This window comes from Orcinus orca, chromosome 2 (genome assembly GCF_937001465.1).
Source record: "Orcinus orca chromosome 2, mOrcOrc1.1, whole genome shotgun sequence".
NCBI classification, from domain to species: domain Eukaryota; kingdom Metazoa; phylum Chordata; class Mammalia; order Artiodactyla; family Delphinidae; genus Orcinus; species Orcinus orca.
In genome coordinates this window covers 14,525,953-14,545,153 of record NC_064560.1, presented here as the reverse complement: position 1 = coordinate 14,545,153, position 19,201 = coordinate 14,525,953, and the positions used below count along the sequence as shown (strand labels likewise).

At 38.8% G+C, this 19,201-nt stretch overlaps 1 protein-coding gene across 1 annotated transcript in view; it reads right to left on the bottom strand.

Moving 5' to 3' along the window:
• Positions 1-385: 385 nt before the first annotated feature.
• The window catches only part of NEBL (nebulette), a 111,810-nt gene continuing 92,994 nt past the window's right edge, over positions 386-19,201 (bottom strand). The window contains exons 26-27 of the mRNA XM_049705560.1: positions 7,240-7,346; positions 386-5,758 (exon numbers count right to left, since the gene is read on the bottom strand). Coding sequence (XP_049561517.1) covers positions 5,582-5,758; positions 7,240-7,346 — 284 coding nt within the window. The 3' untranslated portion in view covers positions 386-5,581. The remainder of the gene's footprint in view (positions 5,759-7,239; positions 7,347-19,201) is intronic.

Genomic DNA, 19,201 nt, shown 5'->3' with positions numbered 1-19,201 from the left:
TCATGCACTCCGTTTGTGCACTTCCTATTCTTTGCTGCAAGCTGTTTCTTTCATCTTACAAATACAAGAAAATTAAAACTGTACTATTGAGGATATATGAGGAATTTAATCTTGAAAGAGGTGAACTACGATGATGTATTACTATAGCACTCTGATATAAAATCAGAAGGAGACTGAGCTTGCAAAAGCATAATATTGTTATCATTTAAAGCTACGTTTATTTGGGGGAAGAAGACACATTCTGAATGACTCACCAAGGTTAGTGCACTGAGGCCACCACAGACCTTCGAGGCCATTTGACGTGAGTTGTCTCGATAAACCCATACCCAGGGTGTTATCAATGACCCCTGCTCCAAGAAACCAAGGTGAGAACCAACAAGTGGAACCATTTTGTTATATCCTGCATTTATTTAAGCAAACCGAATGTGTAGAGATAGGAAATTAAAGCGTTATCATGTTTTACAAATACAGAAAGAAGACACAGAATAATAATACCCTGGAGAGAGCGCATCTGAGAACGCGGTTCTATCACAGGAGAACACTTGCAGGGACCACTTGGAAGCCAAGGCCGATGCATCCATCTGTCATTCTTGTTCTGACATCGTTGACGTCGTTTTAACAGATAAATCAGCGATCTGCTCTTAAACGAATGGTAATACTAATGATTATGGTAGCCGTGAGGGGTTTGTGAGTAACTATCTATACATACATGATGCTAGGCTTAATGTGTTATTTCAATGCCGCTGTACATTATGCAGGGGGAAATAACGTCTTGTTACACAATTCCTGTGACATCCACTAAAATGTGAACTAGTTTGCATAGGTTAGTCCTTTGGGCAGCACGATGTTGCTCTAGTCCACCAAGGCTTAAAGATTCACAGTGTAGAGGAAAAAAACATGAATTAAAGCATTTCTACTAAAATATATTTTAATAGCTGGTGTTAACAATTTGCATAACAAAAGCCAGATTATATTAATAACATTGTATTGTTCTGTAAGCCCCTTCATTTTAAAAACATGAAGCGTTTCCTGTAAAACTGTATGCTCTCAAAGTTAGTACAATCTTGCAAATTAATCATCAACCACAATTCTACATATTTTGAGGCAAAGAGAAGCCAATCTGCACAATGATTCAATTTGGGGTTTTAATCACAGGTCAAAGACCAACGGTTCCACACCCCTCCTGTAACACACTCGGTGCTGCTTCTAAATGCTCAGCAGTTCGTTGTACGAACACCGAGGAAGGGAACTATGATGCAGTTTTCTCTTTTCCTTTAAAATAAATCATTCTTAACAGCAACTGGATTACAAAGAAGTATATACTATGCAAATTGAATACCACATATCAAACACAAAAAGCCTATGGAATTCCCACGAAGATACTGAAGTAACATGGACAACTGGGGAGGAGGTGTGCCTTAGGGATCCTTCCAGGCTTGCGGATCAGGGAATGATGGCCACAGAAGCATCGTACAGCGTCTTGCCTTTTTTGGATCAGCACTGGTTGGCAGTGCCTGGAAAGAACCCTAATGGGCACGGAATACTTCAGAAAGAGACCTTCATTTTAGCATTCTTAACTTGGTTTACACAGCTTCTTATTAACCAAAGCTTTCTCACCTCCATGTCGAGTTACCCCAAACAACCGTACTCTAGCCACTTTCAGATTATCAGAAGCAAATAGCTAAGGTATAATGAATTTATGAAGTGAATTTCATCTTATGTAATGAATTCAGCCTCATAACATAACTCTTCTATCTTACAATAGGTATTTTAAATCTCAAGCCTAAAGTTAATGTTTATGCATCTCAACTATATATAAATCCACAAAGAACCTTTCAGAAATAGACGGAAGAAGTCAGTATTTTCTAAACCTCTAGAGGTAAAATACAATCATCTATCACCTTTCGTATCTGTCAGGAGCATCTCACTTCCCCACCATAAAAAATACCAATCATATAATAAAATATTACTATAGAATAGGCAGAAGCTTGCTTGCTTGGTTTTCTTTTCAAGACCATAGTGAATAAACAAGGGTAATCATAAAGGCACCTATATATTTTTTATATCTCTGTATTATAATTTTGGTATAAACTATTAATATATCCACTTTATATAGGGAGGTGTTATTAAAGGATCACACACATTTTCTTTATCTTTTCATTAAAAACATTCTACTGGAGATGGACAAACCTGAAAAAGAGGTGCACCTTGAGCTTCCACTGTGTGTTTAGAAAAGTCTGCTTCCCAAATCCCAGAGTGTTGTCTAGCTCAACATGGAGGATAAGGAAAGAAAGACTGTGGCGAGACTGGCGAAAAGGCGTCTTCGTCATCCTCATGCAATGAACCTGGTGGCAAGAGAGGGGCTGGTCTAATCGCATCCATGTTCATACAGGGTGCTCCTGGGAACTGTGCTTGCAAATTCCTGTGTGGTGTCTGAGGTGGGGGAGGCCTGAGAAGATGCGGGGACAGCGCGGAGATCTGACAACCAGATGAATATTTCAAAGTGGGCTACACTGCGGATGTGTAAACAATAACAAGAAGACATGAAGACTCTGTCTTGCCACAGGTTAGAAATAGAAAGCTCTCCCAGAGAACGAGAATTAGTAAAAACGCCTACTACAAAAACTTACGCCAAAAGCAATGTATTCTGTTGCCATGCTCTTCTCAAGAGAGAGATGATCCACGTACAGTTGTGTTTTCGGAACTTTGAAAAGCGTATCAAACTGCCCGTGTGCTTTTATCAGGATTGAGAACACATTTAGAAAATCAGGTGCATGCTCTCTGTCTCAGGCACATACACAGTCTTCTTTAACTTGATTTTTAAAAGGATTGTTTTTGAAACCATCCTTGTGCTGTCAGCGTTATATGTAGCATCTGCCCGCTGCCAAATCGAAGGCGAGAGGGGGAGTGTGGAAAGGGGAGAAGTTGTCCGAGAACACAGTTTTGAAAATGATGCTGTAAAAATAGCGCTTTGGTTTTATACATCTATTGTTTCCTATGTTTCTGCTGAGATGCTTAATATCCTGACAGGCTTTAGTAATGGTGACAACACTATCAAATCATAGCATCGGGAACATGTGCAACTGGTCCTCCCTCAGTCTTTATTGTAAAATAACTGCTCTCTAGTTAAATTCTGATCCGATCTTAACTCCTGAAGGCTGGGAAGGAGAAACATTTTACTATGCAAACATTATGTGAGGCTTAACATTTTAGGAGAATTATTCCCCAAATAAGTATTGACGTTTACATTCAGTGAATCTGATTTTGAAATCAGTGGATGAGGAAAAACAATGAAACATCAAGCTGTTACTTTATGGTTACTTCCCCGATTATAATCATCATTTCAAATCGGTCTCCTTTGAGCTTCCTATAAATGTGCTATTTATCAAAAATTGTACCCGTCTTACATTTCCTCTGCAAATTTAATCAACAACTACTCTTTTATAATCACAAAAAAGTAGTCTGTCTGGGTGAATCTTAAATATTTACTTAATGGTATAATAAAATTAATAAGCAAGCTTATTGCCCTCAGTTTCAATGCACAGAAATTTTTGCAAGAATATTGCAAGTTCCGCTTGTCTTTGCAGGTTTTTGTATAAGACACCAAGATCGATATGGGGTTTAATCAGATGAATCACAACTGGTCATTTCAATGACAGAAAATCAGCTAAGCTGGCTATGTGGTAATATGTAAAACCCCCTCAAAAAATCTCTAGTTATTTGCCTGAATTTTTCCCTTTTCAATTTTACATCAGTGTCATGTAGATGCAGCTTGAATGCAATAAACCTTATTTAATTACTCTTTTAGCCCGATGAAAATAAGACTACAGATTTTCAAAATGATGTGCTTACTTTTCAAAGGTGTAAATGAATTAACATTTGCCTTTGGACCAATAAACATTTCAGTAAAAGATGTTTTACAGCATATTTTGTTAATTTCTTTGAATATATTATTAAGGCAGAAAGCCCCAAGGCCCATACATTTGATTACATTTTTGTAACTTTACTTTTTCAGTTTCATTACAGCTATAGAGTCAGGCCCTACATGACTGCTACCCTGTTGCAAGTATCACTAAGGGCATGGTCAGAAAAACACAGAGTTGCTGATGGACCTTAGTCTCTCCAGTGATCTTGACTGTGGACTCCAGGTTAAACTTCACGACATGACGGTCACGGCTGTGAATCCAGCCAGAGCCTGCAATGTCACTCATTTGGAAATGAAAATGTGACAACGATCTCTTTTTAAATGAACAACCTGTTGGGCCTGTACCTCAAATCTCTGGTGACATCCCAATCTCACCCCTGGATGTGATTTACAAAATAAAAACCAGAAAGTGGAAAGGAAGTCTTTTCATTAAGCGGTTTTAGTGGCTAGATTCCCATTCCAGAATCTGAATACCATTTTCCCAAATAAGAAACCAGATCACCTGTCTCTGTGTGCGGAGCTGGTAATCTTTTGTTCGCTGGCTTCCCCCAGCACACTTTGTATTCCGACTTTGTAACTGGCTTTTATGAAGTTTTCTTTGCTTTTAAATCAATAGCGGCATTAAGTTAATGAAAGCTGTTCAATAAACACCTAAATCACTTATTTGCTAGAGTATACATCTATTTCCTAAGGTGTAAATCCTTCAAAACTAGAGTGCAATGCGGCAAGAGAATCTCAAGCAACTTTTCAAGTTATGTTTTTCTGATGAGCTGGCAACTAGAGGAAAGGGCTTTTAGATATCGGCCACACTTTTTGTTTTAATAACAGGAACAGGCAGTGCAGCTGCCTATGTTACAGAAGCTTGAACCTACATGACATGCAACAGGGTAAAGGCTATTAGTATCAGGGAAATAATATAGATGACCTTAAAATTTGCCCTTTGTAGAGTAGCTGTGAAGTAATTTGGTCCTGACATTCTAGGCAGCCAAGCATATACTTAGGTCCATAGAATGTAAATGGAGAGTAGGATACACCTCGGTACAAATGAGAAATAAACAGACCCAAGTTGGCCCAGGGAACAAGGAAATTTCTTTGTTCGGTAGAAGTTTCTAGATCCCTAAGGCCACCAGTCAATATAATTTTAACCAAACTGTCATTCTGCCACTGCTTACATTTAATATATTTAGGCAATTTTCACTTGAATTGGAAATTGCCTCGTGACTCAAAAGCTAAATGGTTTTTAAATTATCGGCTGTGTTGCTGAATTAAGAGGACTGGCTTCTGGTGATTCCAAAGGGACAGCTAAGAAATTTCATATACTTGTGACATTTAAGGGACAATCAACGTCTCTATTAAAGTCTACAAAAATACATTTCCCCAGAAGGGTTCACGATAGCCAATCAAAGGAAAACATTAACACAATTAGCAGCACCAGGTCTCCAGACCTAATTATTTTGTTTATACGAATTACCGAAAATGCTGCTGTTTTCAGCCCAGAAGTCATTCCTTCTTCCTGGTACCTGCGTGTCTAATTGTCAAAGGAAGGATAGATTACTGTAAAATAACTGCCAAGTTGTCTTAAAAGTATCTTCTACCTTTTAAAAAGATTACGTTTAGTGTACATTAGAACAAAGCTCAAAGGGCAAGGAAAAATGATTAATTAACAAACTCAATGTAATTCGCCGGAAGCATCCCGGTTTTCCCAGTTCTCTGCACCGTGCCGTACATCCAGCCGTCGTCGATGGGCTGCACGTTGACGATGTAGTCGCCATCCCTGAAGGAGACTTCATCTTCATCCTGGGCACTGTAATCGTACATGGCTCGGTAGGTCCTCTGAAGAGGGAAAGACGGGGTCACACGATGGACACCAAGATAGTCACAGCCGCAAATGCGGGTCGCAACAAACCAACCCACGCATAAAGTAACTATCAGGAATCTTCCCAAGCACATCTATTTCTGGAGTCCTGCAAACCAGAGCGTACTGTCTGTCCTGACTGTGTTCATCTCAAGGTTACTAGTCTGGCAAAAGACGTAATACTGGGGGCCAGAGCAAGCCGCTAAATACAATAGCTAGCCCGTCAAAAAGTAAGCTCTGAAGCAGTAAAGCCACTCCCCCAGCTTCAGATAAGCCCAGACACCTTAGATTATGTAGATTCTCCACATTCTTCAGAGAACAAAACCCACCATAGTGGCAGACAGGTCCAAGTCACTGCCAAATCACTACCGTCGGTCTCCTGGCAGAGGTAATGAACTTGACTAAAAATTTTTGTTTCCTCTTAAAAATATTTAAAACAAATAAAAGAAAAAATCCATAATATACTCAATAGGTTTTTGTATCACAGTGATAGAAATCTAGCATATAAATGTCCTGAATATTTAAGTACATATAATTAAGTCCTTGTTATAATGAGGAAATTTTTTAAATGAGTTTTACTATATTTGTTTTCATTTGAGGCCAAGAGTTTAGCTAATGATATCAGACAATCTCAAAATCAATCATAGACTGAGGAAACTGGCTGAGATGCAAAGAACTTTAGAGTGAATAAAGATACCTTACTACCAGTTATAAAAAATAAGTAGGTCACAGACGTGTGACGTATAGCCCAGAAAAACAGTCAATATTATAATAACTTTAATGGTGCATAATCCATAAAAACACCAAATCACTATGTTGTACACCTGAAACTAATATAATATTGTAAGTCAACTACACTTCAACAAAAATACATTTTAAAAAAGGTATTTTACAAGCTTAGAAGGGCCACCTCTTTCTAAGTGCACAGGCGAAGGCCAAGGGACTGTGTCGGAAGCCTGGAGAAGCAATTTCAGCCTAAGATGCCACATTTGACTAAATGACCCGGAACACTGCTTCCAAGCCTTACATTCAGTGAATGAATCAGCACTCCAAGATTTCCAGAGGAGGACTCAAAGACATATGCTGGCTGTGTCATTTAGCTCTCAGTGGCCATTCTGATTCACTAGTTAACGTGACCAGATATTTGTGCTTTTTTTACTGAATGAAGACCGTAGTTGACAACTTCCAATCATGAGATAACAATGAGGTTATGGTACTGGTAGAGTCTTTGTATGTTTTACTGTTTGCATGTTTTCTCATCGTGCCTCCCCTTCTCAACGGTCTACCCCTATATGTCTTCCACTTCCTTAGGGAAGCCTGTAAAAATGCAACACATCATCATTTACCCTTTATATAAAACATGTACCCTATTCAATTCAACTGTATTCTATGTGCATTTACATTCTGGAGATAAAATATGAAGACCAGGGAAGGAGGAACGCTTCAAATGGGCACTTACTAGATTTGGTGAATGCTGCATTGACCTCATGGATGACAAGCTGGTCTGATGCATGTACCCATACCCTTGAGAATGGCTTTGCTGGTAGGCTCCAGGAAGAACAGGTGCTGGGCGTTAAACAGACACACACACAAAGAATCCTTAAACCGAGTCTCGAAGTACCCCTCCCAAGCCCTCAGGTGACCCCATGCTCTGCTAGACATTTCTGAAACCAAATGCCATTTTCAGTGTCATGTGAAATTTGAAGAGTGACATTGTAAGTGATCTCTAGAGCAGTATAAATGGCAGTAATTAAGGACATATACAGGTAATCAGTTTAACATGCAGTTAAATATGTTAGAAATATTTGTATTACACTATTGCAGATGCTATGTTAAAACAACACAAATACAAAACAGAAATTTCCCGCAATCCCTTAACAAGATCCTGTTTTCATTTGGCATGGGATCCTTGTAGGTATTTTCCAAAATAAAAATAAGAAATTTAAAGGAATTTACAACAAGGACCTATTGTATAGCACAGGGAATTATTCTCAATATTTTATAATAACCTATAAGGGAAACTAATCTGAAAAAGAACAGATTTACATATATATGCGTAACTGAATCACTGTGCTGTACACCTGAAACTAACACAGCATTGTAAATCAACTATACTTCAATTAAAAAAAAAGAAATTTAAAGGAATTTAATTGGATTGTCAATGACAGGGTATAAGTGTTTTCACAGGATATTTAATAATGGGTGCTTTCAATATTTTGAGACATATTGTTGAATATTACCTCTACAAAGACGGTAAACATAGCATAGGTTTAGCAACAAATGTTTGTTAAGCCTTAAAAGAAAATTTTACTTAGAATATTACGAATTATCCATTTTATTTTTGGCTATAAGTTAGCTGGATAGTGTTAGGAAAGCCTGAGGAACGAAACCACTTAAAGAATTTCGTAAACATTATCCTTCTATAATACATAAGAAAAGATAGTATTCACTTAGTTTGTGCTGTTCTCACGACTAATTAATGACATTCAAAAGACATAGTTCCTGTTTTGAAGAAAACTGAATTCTAGATAAACCAATACAGAAGCTACATAAAACCCTACGAAATCAGTAGTGTGTGTTTAAGTATTTGTAACCAGAATCATGGGCTATAAATGAAGGTATTTTAGTAGGCATGCCCTTCGTTGTGGTTTGAATAATTATATGATGCACTAGTAAAACTTTTATGATATACGTGCTATAAAAACCCACAATAGGTTGCCATCTTTGTTCAATCAGGTTGAGTATATAAAGTAATTATCATGGGTTGATTTATTCAGGACAGTTATAATAAAAGAATAAAGCAGATATAATTCTTGGGTATTATGAATAATTAATATTTTATAAGTGGCACACTCATTCTAATGATATATGAGAACATCAAACTTGAAAGAATTTAATCATCAGAAAATTACAAATCATTAATCTGTTCTCCAGATAATAATGATATTAGGTTAAATGGGGATTTTTTAAATAGTTCTTGAATTAATTCATATTACAATGTTGTTACAACTGTGTTTATTTAATGTCTTTTTCGAGAAAGATCTTTACTTGGATTGTAGTATATTATAAAGTGATTAAACATCAAATATGTCAGAAAACAGCACTTTTTAACATTATCAACTCAATTTGAATATTAACATCAATAGATGTCAAGGATGTTGTCATAATTCACTCATGAAGAAAAAATACTGGAATTCCCATAAATATCTAGACCTACTTAACTAGCTGAGTAAAAGAGCTTTTTCTTGTGTTGGAAGCTGGAAGCAATGACCATTCATTTATTTACTCCCTTGACTATCACCAAGCATTTAAGAGACTTCATGCATGCACAGAGCTTACTACCTTTCCTGTCACTTAGTAAGCTTGCATGGATGTTAACAATAATCACTGCCCGCTATGCTCAAAGCATGCAGGTATAAGAGAAGTGACAAAACTAACTGCCCTCCTAGAGCAGTGATGGCCTTGGACATCTGTCCTTTGCCCAATGAAGGAAATGGCTCAGGATACTTAGGGCATTTCCTTAAATACATTATTAGTCAACGACTCCAACTGCATCCCCAGGCTAGCAGTCTTGAACTGGTTTTTATCCATTTAAAGAAGACATTTCTTCATTATTATTTTGATCTATCTGTAAATACTTAAGATTAAATAAGTAACCCTTGACAATTAATAAAAATAAAGAATTAGACACTTAATCCTTTGTTACACTACTTAACTATGACCTTTACATTTTGATGTATAGAATCATGCACAACCATCTTAAAATATTTTGGGGAAAAAAATGATCAGGAAAGGATAATGATGAAAAAACTCTTAAATATGTTATCTCATCAGCTGTAATGCGTTTATGTTTACACAGGTTGTGCATGATAATCCCAGTTTAGCACCCATCAGTACTGACAACTCAAGAATGTCGTTTAACAGTGTTCTCTAGATACAGAACCATAATTCAAAAAGACACATGCACCCCAATGTTCATTGCAGCACTATTTACAATAGCCAAGACATGGAAGCAACCTAAATGCTCATCAACCAATGAATGGATAAAGATGTGGTACATATATACAATGGAATACTACTACTCAGCCATAAAAAAAGAAATAATGCCATTTGCAGCAACATGGGTGGACCTAGAGATTACCATACTAAGTCAAGTAAGTCAGACAGAGAAAGACAAATATCATATGATATCACTTATATGTGGAATCTAAAAAAATGGTACAAATGAACTTATTTACAAAACAGAAATAGGATCACAGATGTAGAAAACAAACTTATGGTACCAAAGGGGAAATGGAGGGGGCGATAAATTGGGAGATTGGGATTGACATATACACACTATATATAAATAGATAACTAATAAGGACCTACTGTATAGCAGAGGGAACTCTAGTCAATATTCTGTAATAACCTATATGGGAAAAGAATCTAAAAAAGAATGGATATATGTATACGTATAACTGACTCACTTTGTTGTGTACCTGAAACTAACACAACATTGTAAATCAACCATACTCCAATAAAAATTTTTTAAAAAAAGAAGAAAAGTGTTCTCTAACTTTGGCTTTTAAAAATGAAAATTCATGCCTACTCAATTGTTCAAATCCGACCTTCAAAAGGAATCTGTAGCTACTGTCAAATACAGAAGGAGAAGAAGGTATTTATCCTAAACACGTGTGGGCTGGAGAGAGCAGGAGAGTTTAGAATGAGAAACCTTGTCCTTACGGTCTCTCCTCATGCCTTGATTGATTATTTCCATCTCCCTCTCTGTTTACATTATTTAAGGCAAGTCTCTTTGGGGTTATCAAACTTGTTATCTACCTTATACCTGGTACAATAGAAGATATTTTAGGAAGCTCCTATTAGGACTATGAAAAATATAACTGAGAGCTCAGAGGAATCAACTTACTAAAAGCAAATCCCTATTTAAAAAGAGGCACAGACATTGCTTTCTTCTTGTTGTGCTACATGAATGTTTTTAATGAAACATAGATGAAACAAGCAAAAGGGAACTTCAGGTAATGGCTTTGGAAGTTGGGTTTATTATGGATTTGGGTAGAAGACAGCTATTCCACGTGAGCATGAGACACTGTCCACAAAAATATGGACTTCAATGGGTTTTTGCAAAAGCAAGATGTTAGGCTAATTTTGCAACAAACAAGTACTTCTTATGAAAGAGAAAAACACACAGTGCCCTCCTTATTAAACTAGTGGTCAGACAGCATGAGCATTTTTTTTTTTCTTTTGGCCGCACAGAGCGGCATACGGTATCTTAGTTCCCCCTGACCAGGGAACTGAACCCGCATCCCTTGCTGTGGAAGCACGGAGTCTTAACCCATGGGCATTAGTACAGATGGTGGTAAAGGTATGATGGTCTTCCAGCCCAAGAGTCTTGAGGTTGAGCAGTTTCTATTTCAATAGCATAAAAGCCACAAAACAGTAGCTTTCATTATACTAAGGCAACAACGAAACACAGAAGTGTGACTCAACTTTCATTTCACGTTGGTAAGATTTATTGACCAGAGGTCTGGAAGATGACTAAAGCTCTGAGGGTTTCAGGCTCTATTTGAAATGTCCTATAGTATTTATAAAGCTGAAATCTCTCTTCTAGTGCACAAAAAATTCTTACATAAACAGCCAACACTAATATTTTCTAATTAAGGCTTATGATTGAAGGAGGTAAAGTCAAGACAAAGAAAGAAGTAAGTAGACAGGAAGATCATAAAACAGAAGGTAAAAACGGAGGAAGAAAAATTTTTAGGAGCCTTCAGAAATCTGAAACTGGAAAAAGAAGGAAATACATGTAAACATACAAAGATTGGAGTAAATGAACCACAGAAATTCACCCAAATTAAAAGTAGAAAAAGCACCCCCAGAAACGTCCACTCTGGGGAAGGTACCCAGAGCAGATGGGAGAAGAGAAAGAGAATTATGGAAGAGTCCTCCGTGTGCCTGTGCTTTATGTATCGCCCCTTAATTAACAGAATAACTCTCTAATACAAGCGTCATTCCCACCTCATAGAATACAAATACAGAGGCTGGGAGATTAAGCAGGAAGGCATCAGAACAATCATCTCTGCACAGTGACACCACAATAAAAGTCTCAGGTCATTACAGAAGGAGTGGAAGTTTTGACGGCCTCACAATGACCATAGAGTAATAGTATATGGCCAAACTCCAAATGCAGAACATAAAAATAAAAATGGTGCTTTACTGATGTCTTAGGTCATCTGGGGTGCGTATAAAAAAATACCACAGACTGCGGGGCTGAAACAACTAACATTTATTTCTCACGGTTCTGGAGACTGGGAAGTCCAAGAGTAAAGCTTCAGCAGATTCGGTGTCTGGTGAGACTCTGCTTCCTGATTCACAGAAGGCCATCTTTTTGCTGCGTCCTTACATGGCAGAAGGTGAGGGAGCTCTGTGGGGTCTCTTTCATAATGGCACTAAACCCCATTCATGAGGACTCCACCCTCATGACCTAATCACCTGCCAAATGCTACACCTCCTAGTACTATCGTATTGGGGGTTAGGATTTCAACATATGAATTTGGGTGGGGGGACACAAGCATTAAGTCTATAGCAATTAGCTAACTATAGACACAGAATGAACAGAGAAAATAATTTTGGGGTTTTTCTCATAGGCTTACTTTTTTAAAAATCTAGAATAAGGAGAAAATCAGTCCTCGGGAATTTTCCAATGAAGAATACAAGATGCAATGAAATCAGAAATATTTTAGATATTTAGAAATATTTTAGATATTTAGAAATTCTAAAATATTTAGAAATATTTTCTAACACTTGACTATGGTTTTATCAGCTAATGCATGTCAAAGAACTTAATGAGGTTTTTTTTTTTTTTCCCTAGGACAGAAACATCTCTATTTAGACAATCACAGGAAAATTGCTAAACTGAACGAAGACGTAAACGTAAAAAAGAAAGTATGAAGATGCTGTTAGTTTTGAAGTAAATATTAAATAATGAGCTAGATCCTAACTAGATCTCATGTAGGCCATGAACCAGGTGGTTGAGCTAACTGGTAATAAAATAGGCCCATGATGTGAACCTTTTTGCTCAAATGGCTTTTGCACATGCCATCAAGAGTTCCATGCCAGGGCCGCAAGTCCTCGTGGCCTGATTCTCTCCACAAGCTACAGTGGGTACTAAGTCCACAACAATTATGCCTAATCCAGCAACAAGATGCTATTTTTTAATCTGAGAGAATTCCTAGCACTATAGAAAATGCTTTTCCGTCCCTGCAGTAAACAGAAACAAGCCAGACTGCCTCTAGGTTTTAGTTGTTGGTTTTTAATGATAAGCTGTGAATAGACAACTGCCTAAGAAACAGCCTTGCTACATAAGAAACTATGAATAAACAGACTTTAACATAAAAGTGAAACCAACCATCTACCACTGAGTTAAAACCACCAAGTTTTAGAGACAGGCATAGTCATCACTGTGATATAAAACATTGCTCAAACTTTGGAAGCCATATGTAAAAATAAAAGCAATCATTACTATATCGTATTTTACATTTTCAGCTCCAGTGTGGGCCATGAACTGTGGGAAGGAAAGGAGGAGAGAGGAGGATTCAGGTACTTGCAGTGAGTTTCAACCCTGGCTGCATATTAAATTCACCTGGGATGTTTTAAAACCATGCTATGTCCAGGTCCCCCAGATTAAATCAGAGTCTCTGGGGTGGGAGTGGGAGGGAGTGGACACTGGTGTTTTATTTTTTAAATCTTCCAAGTGATTCAAATGGGCAGCCACGATGAAGAACAACTAAGCTACTGCTGGTGTCCTTCTTCTCCACCTGACACAAATTTAGAGGCACATGTGACCCTATTTATGCTACTCCCAAATTCCCTCTCTCCCCCTGCAATGGACTAAATGTCTGTATCCTCACAAATTCATATGTTGAAATCCTAACTGCCCCCCCTACAATGTGATGGTCTTTGGAGGTGGGGCCTTTGGGTGATTAGGTCATGAGGGTGGAGCCCTCATGAATGGGATAAGTGTCCTTATGAGAAGAGGCCAGAGAGTTAGCTAGCTCTCCTTCCATCACGTGAGGACACAAGGAGAAGATAGCAGTCTGCAGCCAAGAAGAGGGCCCTCAGCAGACCTGACCATGCTAGCACCCTCATCTCTGCCTTCCAGCCTCCAGGACTGTGAGAAATAAATATGTTTCTAATCCACCCAGTCTACAGTATTCTGTTATAGCAGCTGAACAGGCTAAAGCACACACACACACCATGACTTTTTTCTACTTGTGGAGGAAAAGGTTTAACCCAGGGCTCAAGAAGCAACCGGGGATTGTGGGAAGAAAGCTGAGCCACGAGGAAGCTCACCACAGGATAACTGGGCGGGGGGTGGGGGTGGGGGTGGGGCTAACATTTGACACTCCTGGTGAGGCAAGAGCCACGTGGCACCAGCAACGGGGTGGGGGGGGGAACTAATAAAGTCCCCACTTCCAGGTCACCATCTGAGAGGAAAGGGAGACTGGGCAGCCAAGAACCATCTTTGCAATAATAAAGCCTCCCTTTCCTCCCCAGAGAAGACTTGCTTCCTAACCAGGTTGATACAGACAATGTCTCCCTGTTGGGCAGGTTTGCTAGTGGTCCCCTTACACGATTGCGAGTTTCCTGAGCTTAGCACTTCTCAGCTGTGACAAAGATCCACTGTGTGCTCAGCATCTACCTGCACTTGCTCCCATGACCCACCGGCCACATTCTTCCTTGGAACTCAGGGGGTGGAGGGGCAAGGGGAACTGTGGCCACATGAAGCCCATGCTGCCTGCTGTGTCGTGGGTATAAAGGTTTCTTTGTTTTCTTACCAGCTGGGTTTATGAAGCGTGGTGAGACAGCCCTGCAGCTACACCGCACTTAGGGATTGCTTGATCACTTGATTTAACAGTAGCAATCTGTGATTATATTTTCTTTTGTGTGTGATGTTTTCCTGGAGGTAATCGTTCACCTCTTTTATTATTTGCAGTGTTCTAGGCATTTGGGATACATTTTAAAAAACATCTTGGCAAAATCAAAAATTATCTCTCAAGCCAATGCTATATTCCTAACAATTTCTCCTTCTAGACTCCCATGTCATCTTTGTTTTAATTTTCCAGTCTTTTATGAATTTTATTACTATAAAGTACTGCAAACCTCCTTTAAGAAAACGCAGTACACATGAAGATGTTTAAGCACCTAGGTATGCGCTTCTGTGAACCTTAATGAGGGAAAGATGTAACATAGGATTCCCAGGGAATACAAAATATGAATATGATAAAATTTGAATAATATAAATGAAATGCTTACAACTAGGAGGACAGTTTGCTTGGAACTTTCTCGGGTTTCACACTGAAGGTTCTGCTTCCCAGGAACCTCCTTAGTCTTGGGCAAATGGGCATGGTCTGTCCCTCTCCTTATGCCATGCGGGGCCCTGTGCCTAGAGTGTCACATGTGTGAGCTGGTGGAATCATCACCCTTTGACAGATGGTAAATGCCCATTTCACAGACAGAGAGTCTGAAGGTTAGCAAGATTCATAACTTGGTCAAAAATATCAGAGCTATGAGGAGCTAGTATTTAAATGCCAACAGTCTGACTCCAGAAACCAAACTCTGGGCTGTACCACACCAAAATGATCATGGAAGAAATGACAAGATAGCATGAGGTTAATTTACAAATAAGCATTGTGAATTCAGAAATGTGGAAGAGCGCTATGGTCTGGAGAGGAGCTTCTAGGAGCGGGGAGGACCCGACCTGAAGTCGGAAGAGTCAGCATCAACCATGCACTCCTGCCAGTGGGGCAGAAAGGAGTTAGAGGGAGGGAAAGAAGAAGAAAGAAAGAGGTTTAATGGGGAGATATGCAAAGCAGGCTTCTTATGCTCACAGGGGCAACTCTAGTTGTCACTGACTTTTCTGTGGTAAACTCTGGGGTACAAACCCCCCAAAAAGTTTCTGTGTCTGTGGTTGATGAGGTGTGCCAGGACATCCCTGGAAGGAATCATAGTGAGAACAATTCATTCACTTTTGGAAAAGCAAGCTCAAATCACAGACAGTAGCATCACTTCTGAAGCAATGGCTTTTAGGTTTCTTCTAAGGGTCATTCTGGCACCTGATAATTCTCTGGAGTGTGTGTGTGTGCACACATGTTTAACCTTTGCTTCTTCTTCCCATTGCCAATACTATCCTACGTTACCTAGGGCGCTCGTCATTCAGTCACCTCATCCTGTATGAATGATTTCAGGTCTATGTTCAAATCACGTCTCCTAGTATGAATCAACCACTTTCCCACTGAGCAGCAAAGACCCCCATCATGACGCCACCGAACAATTTTCAAGGTCATTCTGTAGAAACTGCCTGAAAAATGTCACTCTCTTGAGTCATTATCAGCATAGTGACAAGCTCTACTCCCACAGACATTCCAAGAATCTAGCTGAAAATACAATTAAGTCCAGGAGACTATTTAACTATTTTCTTCCCTAAACTTAAATGATAGACTTATAATGTTGCTTCAATCAAATATAAGTTGGCTATTTAAAGATTCCTAATTACCTGTTAACCGCAAAAGGAAACATATATAGGTTATGTACTTTTTAGAACCATGCATACATACATTACATTTCACCATTTCATTTACATATTTGGCTTAGTTGTCTCAAGCAAGAACTTCTAAAATATTGTTTTGGGACTCTGCAATTCCTAAATGTTGAAAAAGACACAAAGTTAGTTATATTTTAAATTATCTGCCAGTTACACTTAATTACTCTCGAAAGCCCAGAAAAGCAGTACGTTTTGATTTCAAAGCTGTTTTTTCTCTAGAAAACGTAAGTCTGTGGATGTTCTCTGACAGAACCGAGCTAAGACGTAATGTGGTTTGAATAGAAATAGAGCACTTTGGATTGAAGAATGCCTGCTATTTTGCTTCAGAATAATCTAGCCAATTTACTCCTACATTTAGATTTGAATTTCAACTTGCGTAGTTTTTTTCTCAGATTTATTTCTAATTTTTAGCTATCAAAGCCAGAATAAACTCCCCAACTTGTAACTGTAACCCAACCGTAAATACGAGCAGGTCTGTCACTGATGGAAAAGGAAATAATTTCTGCCCCAGATTAGAGAGTCTTTAATAATATTCTCATGGCACAAAATCCATATGGCATGTATCTGTGTCTACAGGCATATGTACACGATCCCTCAAAACAAGTCAGAAGGGCTTCCCTGGTGGCGCAGTGGTTGAGAGTCCGCCTGCCGATGCAGGGGACACGGGTTCATGCCCTGGTCCGGGAAGATCCCACATGCCGCAGAGCGGCTGGGCCCGTGAGCCATGGCCACTGAGCCTGCACGTCCGGAGCCTGTGCTCCGCAACGGGAGAGGCCGCAACAGTGAGAGGCCCGCGTACCGCAAAAAAAAAAAAACTCAAAATGAAAATAAAGTAATGTACAGTGTAGATGTGTATGTGGTTTCCTGACAAGGACTATATAATTTGGGGCAGTTCTTTGATAAGATGAAAGCAATAGGATAGCAGGTAGATGGGGACGCTGTTTCCATTTAGGTAAGCCATACCACCGAGACTAGCTTTTACACACAAATTATGCCATGACTGAAAAGTCAGCTCATAGCAAATCCCAATTTTCCTCAGTGACCACGACTGCTGGTATTGTGTAAATCAGTCTTATACAGCAAGATTCATCATCATTCAAGTACAGTGAAAGAAAATCTCATGACACTATTGAAGAGGTAATTCTGTAAATACTTGCTGGATCGATATACATAATATATTCTCAAAGACTTAAAACTGGACTATGCATTTAGTTTATTCTCGCACTAATCAATTCAGATACTGACCCTTAAGGAATACCATCAATCCACGAGGAGTTCTTGAATAGTTTTACATTAGACTCCCCTAGCAATAACCCACACTAAATATCACATCTAGACATGTCTCAGTATTGATTACGTTTGTGAATGAGCAGGTATATTTTCTTCAACCAATGAACATTTATGAAACTGACTCAATGTGTTCCTGACATGATTTGAAGACAGGGAAATGTGGGGAAATGAGTGTTAAAGGATTGTCTGGCTTTCCCAGAGCCCAAGCTCTAAGTTCAAGGTGAGTGGCAGGGACTGGTGAAATAGGCAGGTATGAAGAGTCACAGGCAGGTAGGGAGGTGAGCAACGGGTCATTGTGATCAAAGGCACACAAGTGTAAGGACCTTGAAACAGGGTCTAGGAAAGAGCTTGACAGAGAGACTAGTAAACAATAAGTTCAGTACACATGGGCCAGGTAGATGGCATAAGATAAAGATCAACAACCAGAATGTATGAGAAATGCAGCATGGACAGATCAGGAAGATTTGCGGGGAGGGAGATCAGACAATAAGAAATAGGAAGTCTGGTCACAAGAGAAACAGCACGTGACAACGAGGCCAGGCAACAGGAGCTAATGAGCAAACGAAAGGCAGAAACTCGATACATCGCCCAGCTGTATCAGCCCGTGGACATCTTAAGTAGTTCCTGTAAAGTCAGGATCCAACCCTCATGACCTACTAGCCTGGGGCTTGGGACGGGAGGATGTGGGCACCTAGATGAAATAGGAAGTTGGGGGAGAACAGGGAAATTCGTGACTACAAAGATAACATTAAGACTTGACTGTTTTATGTGTAAGACAGAAATGTAAATATACGTACACTCAGTCTAGTATCCAACCTGGACATCAATTTTGATCCATAAAAAACAAAAACTACCACTTCCATTTTCATTGCCAATGTTTAACAGTACCTAATAATAAATAATAAACAAAATAAGAAATAAAAATCCAAGAATACCTATTCGCTCCTTTACATGTATGCCACTTACGATTTATAAAGCTCTTCCAAAGTTTACTCATTTGACACATATGCTATAGCCACATTTATATCCTTCCCTTCTCTTTTTCCCAATCAGCTCAGCTTCACAGGAAATATATTTTTAAAGTTTTATTGTTTGCTACTTTAAGTGTCAGATGGTTCTCCTTCAGACACATATGGAACCCTTTGATTTAATTTTGGCAAATCAATGAAAGACACATGTGCATCTTGGAACAAGTGCTATTCATTAGTATTTGATCCTTTCCCCAACTTCACACTCAGAAAAGGAAACTTATGACGTTTCTTTCATTCCAAGTCTATTGATACTAGGAATATGAGCTTCTCTAAGGACTTCAAGTTCAGTCAGTCCTGAACCTTTTTCTTGGGGGAGTAACAGAACTAACTAAAAGTTTCTAACAATTTACATTGTGTGCTTTTTTTCTAGGCTAGATGTACTGCCTAGATGGCTAAATATAATTGTCATATTCTACTAATTGGATTTCATATTATAAAGGAATCAGTTGTTTTCCTATAGATTAGTTTTAATCACAGAAATTTTGTATTTCAATCATCAA